This window comes from Chelonoidis abingdonii, chromosome 5 (assembly GCF_003597395.2).
Source record: "Chelonoidis abingdonii isolate Lonesome George chromosome 5, CheloAbing_2.0, whole genome shotgun sequence".
Lineage (NCBI taxonomy): Eukaryota > Metazoa > Chordata > Testudines > Testudinidae > Chelonoidis > Chelonoidis abingdonii.
Window position 1 is genome coordinate 54350735 of NC_133773.1, and position 15780 is coordinate 54366514.

Here is a 15780-nt window from a genome sequence, read left to right on the forward strand (position 1 = left end):
AATCTTGCAGATTCTTTCAGCATAACATCTCTAGGATAAGAAAAAAATGTATCTATCCACAGAACGAAAATTCTCACTTGGCTCTCATCTCACATCCTGAGTACTGCAACATTCTTCCCTTGGCAAATGCAACCTTACCCCACTCATATCCATTCAAAATGCTACTGTAATGATCATTTTCCTAGCCTGCCACTTTGACCACATCACCCTTATCTTTGAACCCCTCCACTATATTTTATGTGATAAAAGGGGAGATAACCTTTACATACCCCAACAATGTAGTTTAAGTAAAGACATGGGTAACCGCTAGCATGGTAACAGGGAGCAGGCACAGGCACGCACTGTCTCTTTGCTTGATAAAGTTGCTACCCTTTTCCCTCCCCTTCTGCTTGTTAAGGATTGATAAGCACTGCTGCTGCATAAGGCATATGGGGATCTAAAGGATATTTTGTGTGTAAAGCAGTGTTATCTCCTCCTCCCTTCCTTTCCCAGCTCCACAAACGATCTCGGGGACATGGCCCCTTCCTCCCTTCCCTGCAAGCTGCTGATTAAGGGAATTCATGGCTGCAATTATTGCAAAGAAATGTATCTTGGAAGTAAAAATGTCTGTAGAATATGCTTAATGCTGTAAACAGTAAACAGGGGCGAGGACAATTATATTCAGTATATAGCTATTAATATTCATTGTATGGGCGTTCACATTACTCTATAAAGGTTTTGAGGGTGTTGTAGTAAATATAGGCATTCACATACTAACTTAGATAAAAAGTGTGTGCTGTAACTAATTCAGTGCTTACTCAACAATAGGTCAAGGGGAACAAGTACCGCAATAAAGAAGCCCATCTACTCAATCTGCCTCTGAGTCCTCCTGCTCTAACATATATGTCTTCACTTTCAATACCCTTCATGGTCAGTCTCCACCTATCTTCCATTCACTATTGAGATGTTGACTCCAGCCCCTGCTCAGCTCCTGAGGCCAATCTCCATCGCCCACTAGTAAAAAAGTTTCAAACAAAGACTTCTGTACTTTCTCCCATGCCACCTGTCAGAGGTAGGAGGCGCTCCTCAAACATCTGCAAAGCTACCTCATTATCCTCCTTCACATCCCACCTCAAAACTTCCCTTTGCCATTATGCCTACAAAAAAATTGACAACAGTTAAGCTGCTGGTGTGCTGAGACCACTGCTTATCCTGCTGACCAATACTGTCTCACTGTTTCCTCATACTTCCCCATCTGTCTGTATCCTTCTGTTGTCTCTTGTTGTATATTTAGATTGTAAGCAATTTGGGGCAGGAACTGTCTTTTTGGTGTGTCTGTACATTGCCTAGTACAGTGGGGCCCTGTTCCATGCTAGGGATCCTGGGCGCTATGATGGTACCACTCCTACTAATTAATTGAAGGCCCAGACTCAGAGAAGATATCTTTATATGTCCTGTGAGTGTATTTCCCCCACTCAGTTCAGATTACAAATTAATATGTTCCTCTCATCTCTCTCCTCCATTAATCTGCACTTCTGGTACATGAAATTTATCACCAAATACACAACATTTTTTCAGTTCAAAAAGCAAACAAGTCAGAATTCACACAAATAATTTAGAAATATGGTGGGAAATTTTTTAAGAGCCTTACTTTTAAATTCTGTATTTTCCCAGCCAAAGATGAATGAATTCCCACATGCTGAAAGAGAGATGGCTTAGAACGGATACGCACATAGGCCTTTTGCCCTTCACAGTGTTTCTGGAAAGGAAATAAAAAAGGTCATGTGTATGAATTTTCCCCCCAACAACAAAGGGATAGGTCTACCATCAGTAATTCAGTTTCATTACATAGCTATAGCTACAAGCCTTGTCCTGCAATCCATATTCACAAAAGTAATCCTTTGGTGAGTATCCCAATGACTTCTGTGAGACTCCTTAAGGACCATTCACGTAAGGCAGAATTGGAACTCTTCACTTAAGCCTCTATTCTCTCAGAAAGTTTGAATGTTACTAGGTTTTGTTTGGAAGTTTTTTGGTCAAAGAAATAACAATAGGAGAAATCAACTAAAGCCACTTTCCTGTCTATATTTTCTGTCTAAAGCGTGGAGGAATGTAATCCTAGCACAAGTTTAGCTGTATCTTATTGCAGGTTCTCTCTGAAAAAATTCAGTTTTTGAGCTCATCATATTATTTTTACCAAACTGCTCTGACCATAATCTGCATTGACCTCCTTGTTGTAGATCCTGGTCACTTTTCCACTCCTGGCTCTGTTGTGTTTGATACAGGTAATTGTTACAACATTACACTCGATCATCCTGAGAATGACATGGCGCTTTCAAGCACTAAGTTTAAATTTTATTGTTCTAATTTAGGTACGACTTTGGACAATTGACAAACTGGGAAATGCAAGTACTCCCTTTCAGTAAGAATTTCTGCGATGTCTTGTTCCATCCGTTTGTCTTCTCAGATGAGAATATTCCCCTAAAAGTGATTTGTGCTCTGGATGTAAACAGCAGTGCAGTTTGAGACACTAAAAATAATAGGCCATAATGATAAATATAAGGAAGCATCATGACCTAAATAGAATAAAGCACCAGACTACAGGCAGAAGCCCTGGATTCTACTCTCAGCTCATCACTGAATCACTATGCAACCTTGGTAAATCACTTAATCTCCCTGTATCTCAGTTTCCACATCTTTAAAATGGGCATGATAATATTTAACCAACTTTGTAAAGTGTTTTGAGCGCTATAGATGAAAGATGTTATGCAAGTTCTAGCAGTATTAGTTAAAGTGAAAAGGGATGGAAAAGCTGCATCTAACTAGCTCAAATGCAAAATCTCAGATGGGATTTATGGCTCTTACTGAAGTACTAATTAGATACTCAAAGATAGCTGAGGACATATAAATAAAATAAAGTGTTTTTATATGTGCATCTAGAGCAGATGTTCAGTAAAACAATGCCAGAAAAAGACAGTGAATGCAAATCAATGCACTGGCAGCTGTTTCTTTAGAAAAGGGCGCTACACCTTTTGAAACAAAAAGATATAATTGGGTCATGTTATTGGCGGAATCAGTGTGTAGCTGTACGGTATTTTACCATAATCACAGTAACTACAAAATACTACACCAGAACCTTGGTCTCTAATATGTCCCTTTTTGTGCCACTGCAGCAATGCAAAAGGGACTTACCCACCTTAAAGCAACTTATGAGGATACTGCAGTCATAGAGAAATCCTCAGTAGGCGTAGGGTCCCAGCCTAGGGTGTGTTGTGTGCAAAGTTAGAGCACGATACAGTATAGCAAGGGTTCTCAACCCTTTTCTTTCAGACCCCCACACCCTATAACATGCTATAAAAATCCAGGTCCAGTGTGTGTGTGGCAGGGGGAAGGACTTGGGGCTCTGGCCACCAGGTGGGGGTGAGGCCTTTGGGCATAGGCATAGTTTGACTTCTATGGGCGGGGCGGGGAGGCAGGGCCCGGCAGGACTCAAACCAACTCCACATACTAGGGCCCAGGGAGGGAATACCACCTCCACTGCCTGACGCACCTCAGCAGGCCACCTAGGCTGTCTGGGTTGTGGGGGCAGGGATACAACCAAAAATTATAACTCAAAGAGGAGGGCTCAGCTTAAAAAGTTTGAAAACCACGCAGGGTGCAGGCAGGGGGTAGCTAGGAGCTATATGCTAGCGGAGGGTAATTCAGGATGCAGGGAGCAGGGGTAGCTAAAAGGTGTGTGTTTTAGCCCCACGGGGGACACTGGGACTCCAGGCTTCAGCTCTGCAGCTCCTGACATCAGCCCTGCAGGAGGCACTGGGGCTTGGGGCTTCAGCCATGGGCCCTCACACACGCCCCCCCCCCCCCCCAAAATGGCTCACAGACCTCCAAGGGACGACAGACTCCCAGTTAAGAACCACTGCATTATAGGAATGGTGAGCCTACTCTAACCTGTACTGAAGTCTAGTTAAGATCCTTGCAACCCTCAGGATCCAGGGAAGAAAGTGGGAGACAACCAAAACATTTGTTCCAATCACACTGTGAATGTAACCTTAATTTATATGCACCTCAGTGACATTTAAATATCAATTTGATTAGATATCCAATTTACCTGAGATGTTTTTCTGGAGGACTGCAGAGATGTGAGGGCTGTTTTTGTTGTTGTTCTTGTTTTTACATGTCAGTCCCCATTAGTCTCCCTCCACTCCAGTGAGTTTACTTATCGCTAACCTTACACTGAGGGCATATCATCTGTGATGAGACAGGCTTTGTGTCTTCTCCTCAGTGCAACATGCATCCTTTCTGTTGCTATGATGCTTTTGGCATCTACTTTACCAACAAATTTCATGTTGCTGCAGCCAGCTTCCTCCTTCCCATAATAACCTGAGTTATAATGGTAAGAGGAAAGTTCAAAACATGTTGCTCTATTCCCTGCTCCACATGTCTGGAAGATTCAGAAGTGTACACACACACACACACACACCCCTTTAGATAATTCTACTTTTGGGTGAGAATTTGGAGAGCTACTGACTCATTCTCAAAGGATCTGAACTTTCATAAAATTATATGAATCTATACATTCACTTTTAAAGGCAGATCTGATGAAGTTCCTGAAGTGCCCATGGACCTGATGTCTGCACCCATTCGTCAACTATACTCCTCCAACATTTAGTGAAAAGATATGGTTGCTTATACAATGGCTCCTAAACACATTGCCAAGGATGGAAACATGTACTTAACCTATTGGCCAGATGATTAAACCAGAGGTGGATAGGCTGGGGCAACATACTAGTGAGAATTCCAGTTGCTTGGAAAGGGAAGGTGTTAGAGTTACTTTCAGGATCCTTCCTTGAACTCTGCTTGAAGGTTTCATCTTTCATATCAGCTTATTAACTGCTGGTTGGGGAAAAGACTGTCTGCCCTATTGTACCCCTCCTCCAGTTCCTGTCTTTGGCATTCTTGTAAATAGCTGCCTCTGCTGCTGCTCATTCCTCTTGCAACAGCAGCATGCAATTGACTTGACTTCACAGTTTCACTGCTACCCACAGAATTTTGAATAGCAGATGTGAAACTCACTAGAAACTTCTTGTCCTCACTCTACTTTTGCCAAGTTGAAGCAAAACACAGAAGCAGAGACACGTGCTGTTTTATCTTCCTGGTTTATGTATCATTCATAACTTTAAGGACTACGAACTTTTTTTGAAATGAAAACTAAGGGCTCAGTCCTTGGGAGCTGAGCTCAGCGCATCTGAGGAATGTGGAGGGGGAAGAGATGACATTATAACATCTTGCCATCACCCACTGTTGGTGTCCCAGAGGCAGATTGGGGCCACTTCAGTCCCTGGATAAATTAGAGCTGCAGGGTTGCCAGCCCGGTATTACTGCAGTGAGATCCTGGTTCCTCCTATGCTTAAGTAAGGAGCGTGAAATGCCATTCTGGGGGAACCCTCAGCTGCCTCCTTAAGGCGGTTTTAAGTCCTCTGTACTGGTGGAGCTTAAAACAAACCACCTTCTATCATATCCAAAGCTCATCTTCCTTACAGCAGGTCATCATAATGAGTCTTTTTAGCCCACTTGCTCAACTCTCCTCACTCACCCGTTTACACATCCCATATCTTTCTCACATGAAATTATTTTCTACCCATACCAACTAAAAATAATACACATGCAAAACATTAAAAAGAACACAGAGTGAGATCTGTCACTATCCTATCCTCAAGTAAAACCATCTGAACTCTAAAAATGAGGGGGGAGGGAAACCTTTTGTTGCCCCTGTACTGTAGTCAGCAGTCCATTTCATGAGAGCTTAGCCCAGCCCAGGATCTAAGGCGGCCATGGTGGGTGACATAAGGCACCACAGGCTGTGTAAGCGTCGGAGTTAGAGAACACTCAAGCGCCGTCTAAACAAGTGAAAAAGGAGTGTAAAAATAGAACTATTTTAAAGATAACCACATAGTTAAGATGCTATTGGAAACACTTGAAACTCTAGAAATGGCACCTCTCCCAATATAACCTGGAACTGGAACCTGGAACCTATAACTGGTAGGTTAGGTTGGTTTTGCTGTAAACACCTTCCTGCATTATTTGAAAACAAATACTACAGCCTTTTCCTAACTCATGAGACCAGACAGTAAAACAGACTAGAAACAAACCAGTCTTCCACTCCTAAACAGAGGGAAATATAAAAGGTAAATAGCATGAACAGTTTCAAACAAATTAGATTTTACAACTGGTTGTTTTAGTTAACTAAGGTGTTGATTAGTAATGTATAAATTTTACCTTAAGTATCCTAGCAGTCTGAAAATACCATGAAATCAAATGCTAAGTCTCAATACAATATGCACCATAAGACTCTAGTTCTGCAATTGACTACACAGGCAAACTCCTGAACCCATAAGAAGCCCCATTAAAATCGGTGGAACTTCATGTAAACGCAGAAGTCTGCCCACAAAAGCCATCTAGATGTACTAGAACCTAAATTCTTATTTTTCCTCATTAGGTTTCTTAGAAAGAGCTATTTCATATCTGATGTTTACTTTTAATCTTTGTTCTTGCCATTTTAATTCCTATGTCGCCATAGCATATATTAAGCAGCAAGCATTGCTTTTACTGGTTAATAATATAGTTGTGCATGCTTACTTCATTATGGAGTGAAATCAAACAAATTATTAACACAAGATGTCCAAGCTAATAGTTCAGTTAAATTATACTTTGAATCACATTACAGTACAATCCCCCACAACTGTTTGCACATTCCATAAATGTGTTTTAGGGATTTTTACTTTTCTGTTTTTGAAACTGAATCATGTATTAACTGTGATATATAATATAATTTATTTTGTAGTAATAAAATATGGAAATACTTACTGGATCCTTTTCTGGACTGCATACTTTAACCCAGAGTAAGTGGTCTAGAAGCCAGTCTATGGGCTTGTCTTTGTAGAACATTAGAAAGAATTCTACTATGAGTGGTAAATCTTTAGTTCTAAACAACTTTCCTGAAAACAAAATAAAAGAAGAAATCACACATTTCAGTCATATTTAGTCCTGTATGCATATCACTGCAGCCCATGTTTTTCTTCCTGCACCCAAGCACATAGGGTAGAACCCAGATCCTACTGAACCTAACAGAAGTTTTACCATTAGAATCACATAATCAAAGGATTAGAAGGGACTGCAAGGTCATGTAGTTTAACCCTTTGCCAAGATGCAGAATTTGCCAAGACAGATGGCTATCCAGACTCCTTTTGAAAACCTCCAGTGAAGGAGCTTCCACGATCTCCCTCAATATGTTTGTTGGAACCTCCCTTGGTGGGGGAACCTCCCATCAGTAGGGTCAGGCTTTCACCCATAAATTTTGTCTAAACAAGGAAAGAGCATGATTTAAACAAAAAAAAAAAAAAAAACCAACCAATTCATCTCCTGTTTACTAATCCCATATGAAACATCTGTTAGCACCTACTGTACGTGCAGTTAAGCACCTTTAAAACTGTTAAGCGTTGGGGTTGATGCTAGATGGGACTACAGCATTTGCAGGATTTGGCCTGGTCTACATGTTCTGGCCTTGTCATTGCTGGCAGCAGCGTGTGGTGTATGTGTAGCTACAATCCATAGGAAAAAGTAGGCTGCATCCATATTGCCATACATAGCTACATGCCACAGTAAAAGGCTCTGGGGCAGCAGGGAAAGACTCCAGCAGCTCCCCACTGCTGGAACCATTACCTGCTGCAGGCTGCTGTGGATCCTGTCCCTGCTGCCTACCCCCTGCTGGACAAGGAAAGTCTCTGGCAATGGAAGACACTGCTTGGGAGTTTATTGAATAGTGCAGAGTACGTACTCTGAGGTTCAGGCATGTCTTAACTCTTCACCTAAACCGTGCCTCACCATCTATGCTGTCACCTATACCTGTGCTAGGGGAGTGTGCAGTATATGTCACTATACATATAGACTTAGCCAAAGTTGAACCAGTTTAGCTAAAGATGTAATCTTAAATTGATTTAGTTAAACTGATGCAACTGTGAGTTTGAAGACTCATATCCATTTAACCTTCACACCCAACCCCAGACAATGTCTCATGTCCCTGCTTTGCAGGATAGCTGAAGGCAGCTAAATGGAACAGGGAAGCATCCTGCATCGACATCGCCCTCCTGTATGCCCCTCCATAGATTTGTAGACAAGTTTGCCTCCTCTGCACAACATTCAGGAGCAGGATGCAGTTCAACATGTTTGTTGAAACAAAATAACTTTTGAATTACCCATTGTTCGTATTTCTAGACTGTTAAACTTGAGAATGTTGTTTACTCATAATATGTATATTTTGTGATTAGTCACTATGTTGTCAGATAGTTCAGTCATACTAACAGTCATTAAAGCAAAACAAACTTCTCCTAGTTTATGATGACTTAGCTGACTTAATGAACAAACTCAAAGGGCACTAACAACCAATGAGCCAAGTTTTATCTTTGGATGAGTATGCATAGCTCCCAGTGACAATGAGTTAAAGTCCACTGACTTGAAATCAGTTGGAGCCAATCGCAGAATATGGCCCATTGACATTTTGGCAATCAAACCTATTTAAAATTACTTCTAGAACATCATTCTGGTTGTGCCATAACAAGGACACACAGCTTCCAAAAAATTTAAAATAGATTTGCAAAGGGGCTGCATTTTATTTTTAATCTTGAATTTTTAGGAATTGCTATGCAATCATCAACTGGCATATAGAAACCTTTTGCACCCCCCACAACACCTAGGATCACTTCCTACCCACATTTCCCATCTCTCAACTGAGAGTTATATAATTGTAAATAAAGTCTTTAACCATCCCAATAAGCATCTTTGGAAGCCTGCCACACCTCAAATTATTGCGCAAATGGGAAGAAGGGGCTAACTCCTGGGTCCAGTTAAGTGTGTAGACAGTTAAATAGGAGCTGGGAACACAGTAGGACCTCTTGTTCCCTGTGGGAATGACTACAATGTGACTGGATCTTGGATTGATGGGATCCTGCACTATAAGGATAGTGCCTACAGGCTCAGTGCCATACAGCATGGACACTGAGAGACTCTGAACACAGATTGGGAGTCTGACGTGGTGGTAGCATTTCCTCGAGAATCAGGGATTTCTGGGATTAGCCCTTCCAGGAGTTGAAACACAATTCCATGTAAAATTTACATTAGTAGTGCACCTCTGAGTCTGAGCTGACCACTAGTGATCCTACTGGAGCTGCAACACTTACCAATAAATCCAAGCTGAGAGAATTCAAGAATCATCCACTCATCAGAGGGCTGTTCAAGAGCAAAGTTTTTTATTTTCTCAATGTACTGAGGTTTTGCCACAATATCATCTTCTAGCTGAAAAAAACGGTGAAACTGATGTTTTCATTGCTTACATAGAGATTATCTTAATATGTATAAATTATATAATTTTGTTTTATTGCTGTCAAGTGTATCATGTGTCAGACTCTAGCACATGATAGTGATTTCTCTAGTCTTCTCAAAAGAGCTGCATTTCAGAATCACACAAATATTTGTTTTACAGTAGTACCCATAACATGCTAAGCACTTTCCAGATATTCAAGAAAGCATGAGTCCCTATCTCAAGAGATCTAAAGAAAATCTAAGGATAAATAGACAGACAGAGGTTAAGGTAAGGGAAACAATAACATTTATAAAAAAGTAATCTCCATTTAGTGTAAGAAGCATGGTAGAAGTGACTCTTTAAGAGAGACTTCTAATGTGAATGGGGTAGAGCTTTGCAGATGAGCTCACGGAGGTTTTACCATGTATGGGGCTGCATGGGAGAGGACATGGAGGCAATTGTGTGATAAGCTAACAAACTGCTGGACATGGCAGGGGAATACTAGTGGAATAAGGGTAGAGGTGTTGCAAAGCTCAATAAGGGGCAGAATCAGAGCTTTACAATTAGCGCAAAGAAGCTTAAATTAGATGCAAGAGTGGATGGGTAGCCTCTTTACAGAAGAGAGTGGCATGATCAACTTGATGACAAGGAAAAGGACATTAGCAGCTGCAATTCGTATGGTTTGATGGGGACAAAGTATATATTTGGAAGGCCAGAGAGAGGCTATTGCAGTTGTTAAGGCAGAATATAATGAAGACCAGAATGAGAGATTTGACTGTAGTGATGCAAATAAAACAATGGAATTTGAATTGTTGGGGAGGAAGAATTAGCAGGACTTATATAGGGACTGGATTTGTGGGACAAGGAAGGGGAAATAACCCTGAGATGACAGAAATCATGGTGCGTCAACAGTGAAAGAAGGTAGGTGGTTTGGAATGGAAGATTAGTAGTCTCCTTTGATCACGTCATCAGCTTAAACTGATTACAAGACATCCAAGAGGAGATGCCAGAGATAAAATGAGATGCGAGAGTCAATGTAAGGAGACAGTTATTCAGTGGAGAAATAGATTTTTAAGAGATCACATCTGAAACCATATGAGCTAGTGAGATTATCTAGAGGCAGGACATTGACTGAGAATGGCAAGGAGACAAGGAGAGAGCACTGGGGAAATCTCAAGAGAGAGGAGAAGAGGAGAACCCACCAAGGAGATATAGACAGAACTATCAAAGGCGGGAAGAAGAGCAAGGGAGGACACTATCTCAAAAACCCAATCAGCATCAGATGTCAAGAAGAAGAAGAAAAAGGCTGACAACATCAAAAAGCAGCAGAGAAGAAGATGAAGATGAGTAGAGGCCCAAAATATGGTCAGAAAAAGATCATTAAAGACTTCAATGAGAGCAATTAAAAGTAGCAGAGAAAGAAGAAGTCAGTTTGGAAGGGATCTAAGATGAAATTTCATAGAATCTAAGGCCTGAAAGGACCATTGGATCAGCTATCCTGAACTCCTGTATATTCACAGGCAATTACATTTCACCCAGTTACTCTTGTATTGAGCCCTTAACTTGTATTTGGCTAAAACATAACTTCCAGACAGCCTATCAAGTCTTTATCTGAAGACGTTGAGAGACGGAGAATCAACCACTTCCCTTGGTAGTTTGTTCCAGTGGGTTAATCACCCTTACTGTTAAAAATGTGTGTCTAACTTTTAATGAATGTGCCAGTTTCCAGCCATTTGCTCTTGTTACACCTTTGTTATGATGTTGAGAGAAAGCAAGTCAATGCAATGGTTGTGCAGTGCTTGATCAGGAATTTTAGCGATGAAGGGGAGGCATGTGTGGAACTGTATAATCTAGTTGTCAAGACCGACATCTGAGAGCCTAGCAGAACACAAGATTATAGGCATCTCTCTCTTTGTTAATTAGTACTTCGTAGATTAAAAGAGGCACTTTCATATGAGTGAGGTTGGTATTAAAATTGGGTTTTCAACTAAGGAAACCAGAAAATGAGAAAATAAAAAAAGCAGTAAAATACAATGGAAAATGGCAGTTGTTCAGATTTCAAACAAACATTTTAGAGAAGCATTATTTCCCTTTTTTCAGACTATCTAAAAATATTTATTTGCATTCGTGACACATGGACAGAAAGAGTTAAGCAGTTTGCAGGCTAACTGACCCAGATTCAACTTTTAGGGACATATTGGTAGATAATGTTTCTGTTTTTGTGTGTTTACATATATATTGTTAGAGGTTAACAATGTAATCAAGCAGTCCCTGTCTATGCTGTATTCTGTTAATTCAGAGATCAAAAGGAAATATTAACATTTTAATGAACTGTAAACATAGTGATATCACTGTATTAATCTCTCTGAAATGTATAGCAAATAATCTATATGAATGGTGGAAGACAGGCAATTGCCTTATATTAATCCCTGTAGCTAATTACCCGTGATGCTTAGGAAATCAGTCTACTTCAAAGTCTCCATGATTGCCTATTGTTTACCTAAAGACTCCGAGCTGTCAAAAGAAGGCCTGGAACTATATAAAGAAATCTTGGGTCCTGATCCTTTTTATCTCAGATCTGCTTGATGCTTCATGCAGGGGAAGCTTGAGTCATAAAACTGAGATTTCCAGTCCCATCTGGATCACCCTGAATATGAACATTGAACTATAGCCTATGGACTAATGCTGAAAGAACACTTTTCAACTACAAAGCTCACCATCTCTACTATGAATCTGATCTCAAACTGTACTCATGTCTGTATATATACTGATCTTTTAACCAATACTCACTCTTTTCTTTTTTAATAAATTTTAGTTTAGTTAATAAGAATTGGCTGTAGCGTGTATTTGGGTAAGATCTGGAATATTCATTAACCTGGGAAGTAATGTGTGTGATCCTTTGGGATTGGTAGAACTTCCTTATGATGAAGATTACTGAAAATCTTATTAATCATATGTGACTTCGGTATCTGGGTAGAGGGCTAAGGTTGGGTTGCTTTAGAGAACTGTGTTGCTGGCTTTTGGGTAACCAGTGAGGTATTACAGAAACTGTTTTGTGCTGGCTTGGTAAATCTGAGTATTGGAATATCCACCAGCTTTGCAGATTGTTTGCCCCATTCTTTGCAGTTCACCCTAATTGGGTAACTCCAGTGTAGCTCCCTGGGACCCCAGCCACAGCATTTTAAACCACTATTCAGCAAATATGCAAACACTGTTTACTTGAAACTAGCACGCCCCAATATCAGAAAATTCAGTTCTCATTTCAATAAGAGACTCCCTCCCTTTTTTAAAAAAACAAGGAAAGCTGCAGGTTTAAAAAACACTTAAAAGATGACACTACTTAGGAGATCTTCCAAACAGAGGGCTTGATTCAAAGTCCACTGAAGTCAATGAAAAGAATCCTGTTGATTTAAATGGTCTTTGGGCCAGGACCCAACTAGGATTAAAAGAGCAACTTTAAAATCCCAGTCCACTCAAGTGCTTACTGACAATATAGTGAAAACATGTAACACTTAAAATAAATACAGAAAATGCATTTTTTCCCTTAAGACCCCACCACGGATAATTTTTTATGTATATATTTTTTTTGCTGTTTTCACTGAACTGCCTTGTTGTACACTTTTCTCCCAGTTAATCTTAGTTTTATCATCTTTTGTAATTTGTCTACACAAGATCTCTTTCAATTAACTGGGCTGAGATTAAGATCATCCCTACTGATTTCCACTAATATTAAAGTCAAAATGGCACTGTATGTGAAAGAAAGCATATAGTGTCAAATAAAGTAAAAATCTTAAATTAATCAAAACTGTACCATAGAATCTCTATGGATAGAAATTCCATGCTTGAATAATAAGAGTACAGCCGTAGGAATATACTATCAATCACCTAACCAGGATGGTGACGGTGATTGTGAAATGCTCAGGAAGGTTAGAGAGGTTACAAAACAGAAAACCCACTAATAAGGGAGGATTTATCACCTCAGAACATGTCACCTCAGGGCAGGATGCACAGATCAAATTTTTGGACAACATTTATGACTGCTTCTTGTAGCGGTTAGTCCTGGAACCCACAAGGGCAAAGGCAATTCTTGATTTAGTCCCAAGTAGCGTACAGGATCTGGTCCAAGAGTTTAACTGTTTGATAATAGCAACCATAAAGTCATTAAATTTGACATGCAGTAGAAGGAAAATGCCAAAGAATCCCACCCCTATTAGCATTTAATTTCAAAAGGCAAGTTAAACAGAAATTAGAAGTAAGGGTCAAAAAAGTGAAATGGATGCAAGCTGCATGGAAACTTTTTAAAAACACCAAAATAGAGGCTCAAACTAAACACATACCTCAAATTATTTAAAAAAAAAAAAATAGTAGGACCACCAAGAAAATGCCACCATGGCTTAACAACAGAGTAAAAAGGGTGGTTAGAGGCAAAAGGACATATTTAAAAATTAGAGGCCAAATCCTAGTGACGAAAATAGAAAAGAGCATGAACTCTGGCAAGTCAAGTGTAAAAGTATAATTAGGATGGCCAAAAAATAATTTGAACAACAAGTCATAAAAGACAAAAATTAACAGCAAAGTTTTTTAAAAGTAAATCAGAAGCACAAAGGTTGCCAAACAATCAGTCGGGCCACCAGACAATCAAGCTGCTCAAGTAGGGCTTAAGGCTATTGCGAAGAAGATAAATTAATTCTTTGCATTGGTCTTCACTTCAAAGGATGTGAGGTAGATTCCCACACCTGAGTGATTCTTTTTAGGTGACAGATATGAGCAAACATCTCAGATTGAGGGGTCAATAGAGGTGGTTTGGGAACAAACTGATTAACAGTGATAGGTCACCAGGACCAGACTGTATTCACCCAAGAGTTCTGAAAGAACTCAGATATGAAATCACATATCACAGTTTGTAGTTCTGCAACCTATCACTTAATCAGACGTTGTACCAGATTACTGGAGTGTAACAGTGCGAGACTCACCCTTGCGGTGCTGCCTGCTGGTTTCCTGGGAATAAGCTCTTTTTCCAGCTCCAGAGCATCCTCTGCAGGCTGGTGTCCCACTTGCCGCTGGGCCCAAGTCCCTCCTGCCCCGCGGTGCCCCTTTTACCGAGGGGTTCTGCCCTTCTGCAGCAACCCCCAATCCAGGTTTCCCCATTCAGGGGAACCCCTAACCCCCTATCTTCACCTCACCTCATTATTAAACTACTGCCAGTCACTGTCTAGCCCCCATTCACTGGGGCAGACTGCAGTGTACAAGCCACTCATCACAGGAAAGGGGGGTTTGGACCTGCTGCCTTGGCCTACCCCTGAGCTGTCCTCTGCAACCCCAGTACTTTTCTGGGCCTTTAACAAGGCCTGCAGCCTGCCCGGGGGAGGAAGGGGAGGGTTCTAGGCCGGATCTCCTCTGGCCTTCTCCCTGCCCAGCTCCACTCTAAGCAGCCAGGCCCTTCCCTCTCTAAAGGCAGAGAGAGACTGTTTGCTTCTGGCCCGCTGCCCTCTTATAAGGTCCAACTGGGCCCCGATTGGGGAAGCAGCCTCAGCTGGGGTCATGCCTCAATCAGCCTTGGAGCTGCTTGCCACAGCCAAAGCCCTCTTCCAGGCTGTTTTTAACCCCTCCGGGCAGGAGCAGGGTGACCACCCCAATACATGGAGGATAGCTAATGTAACATTTTTTAAAAAGCCTCCAGCAGCAATTATAGGTCAGTAGGCCTAACTTCAGTATCAAGCAGACTGGTTGAAATGATAGTAAAGAACAGAATTATCAGACACATAGATCAGCACAATGTGTCAGGGAAGAGTCAACACAGCTTTTGTAAACGGAAATCTTGCCTCACCAATCTATTAGACTTCCTTGAGGGTATCAACAAACAAGTGGACAAGGGTGATCCAGTGGATGTAATGTATTTAGACTTTCAGAAAGCCCTTGACAAGATCCCCCATTAAAGTCTGTTAAGCAAAGTAAGCAGTCATGGGATAAGAGGAAAGGTCCTCTCATGGATTTCACAAATCTGGGTGACTGGGCAACAAAACAGCAGATGAAATTTATGTTGATAAATGCAAAGTAATGCACATTGGAAAACATAATCCCAAATATACATACAAAATGATGGGTTATAAATTAGCAGTTAACACTCAAGAAAGAGTCAATGGAGGCAACACCAAATATGAGCCCCAGGAGGATTGTAAGGGTCAACAGGAATCAAGGGGACTTGCGGCCAGTGGGAGCAGGGGACGGACCAGGGAATCACACTGTCACCAGAAAAAGGCAGGTCTACATGATTGGAGACTCCTTACTGAAAAGAATAGACAGGCCTGTAACTAGAGCTGATCGGGAGAACAGTAGGGTGTGCTGTCTGCCGGGTGCTAAGATACAGGATGTGGACCTGAGGCTGAAAAGGATCCTAGCGGGAGCGGGAAAGAATCCGTTGATTGTCCTTCATGTAGGAACGAATG

The 15780-nt window shown here is 41.1% G+C and overlaps 1 protein-coding gene across 4 annotated transcripts in view; it reads right to left on the reverse strand.

Annotated features, from left to right (window-relative positions):
• MGAT4D (MGAT4 family member D) overlaps window positions 1-15780 on the reverse strand; it is a 99977-nt gene that overhangs the window by 9134 nt on the left and 75063 nt on the right. For all 4 annotated transcript variants that reach the window (XR_004377124.2, XM_032805292.2, XM_032805293.2 and 1 more), the window contains 3 exons: window positions 9213-9327; window positions 6844-6974; window positions 1631-1738 (listed from right to left, as the gene is read on the reverse strand). Coding sequence is in view for 3 of the 4 variants with exons in the window: in XM_032805292.2 (XP_032661183.1) it covers window positions 1631-1738; window positions 6844-6974; window positions 9213-9327 (354 nt within the window). In the remaining variant the exon portion in view is untranslated. The remainder of the gene's footprint in view (window positions 1-1630; window positions 1739-6843; window positions 6975-9212; window positions 9328-15780) is intronic.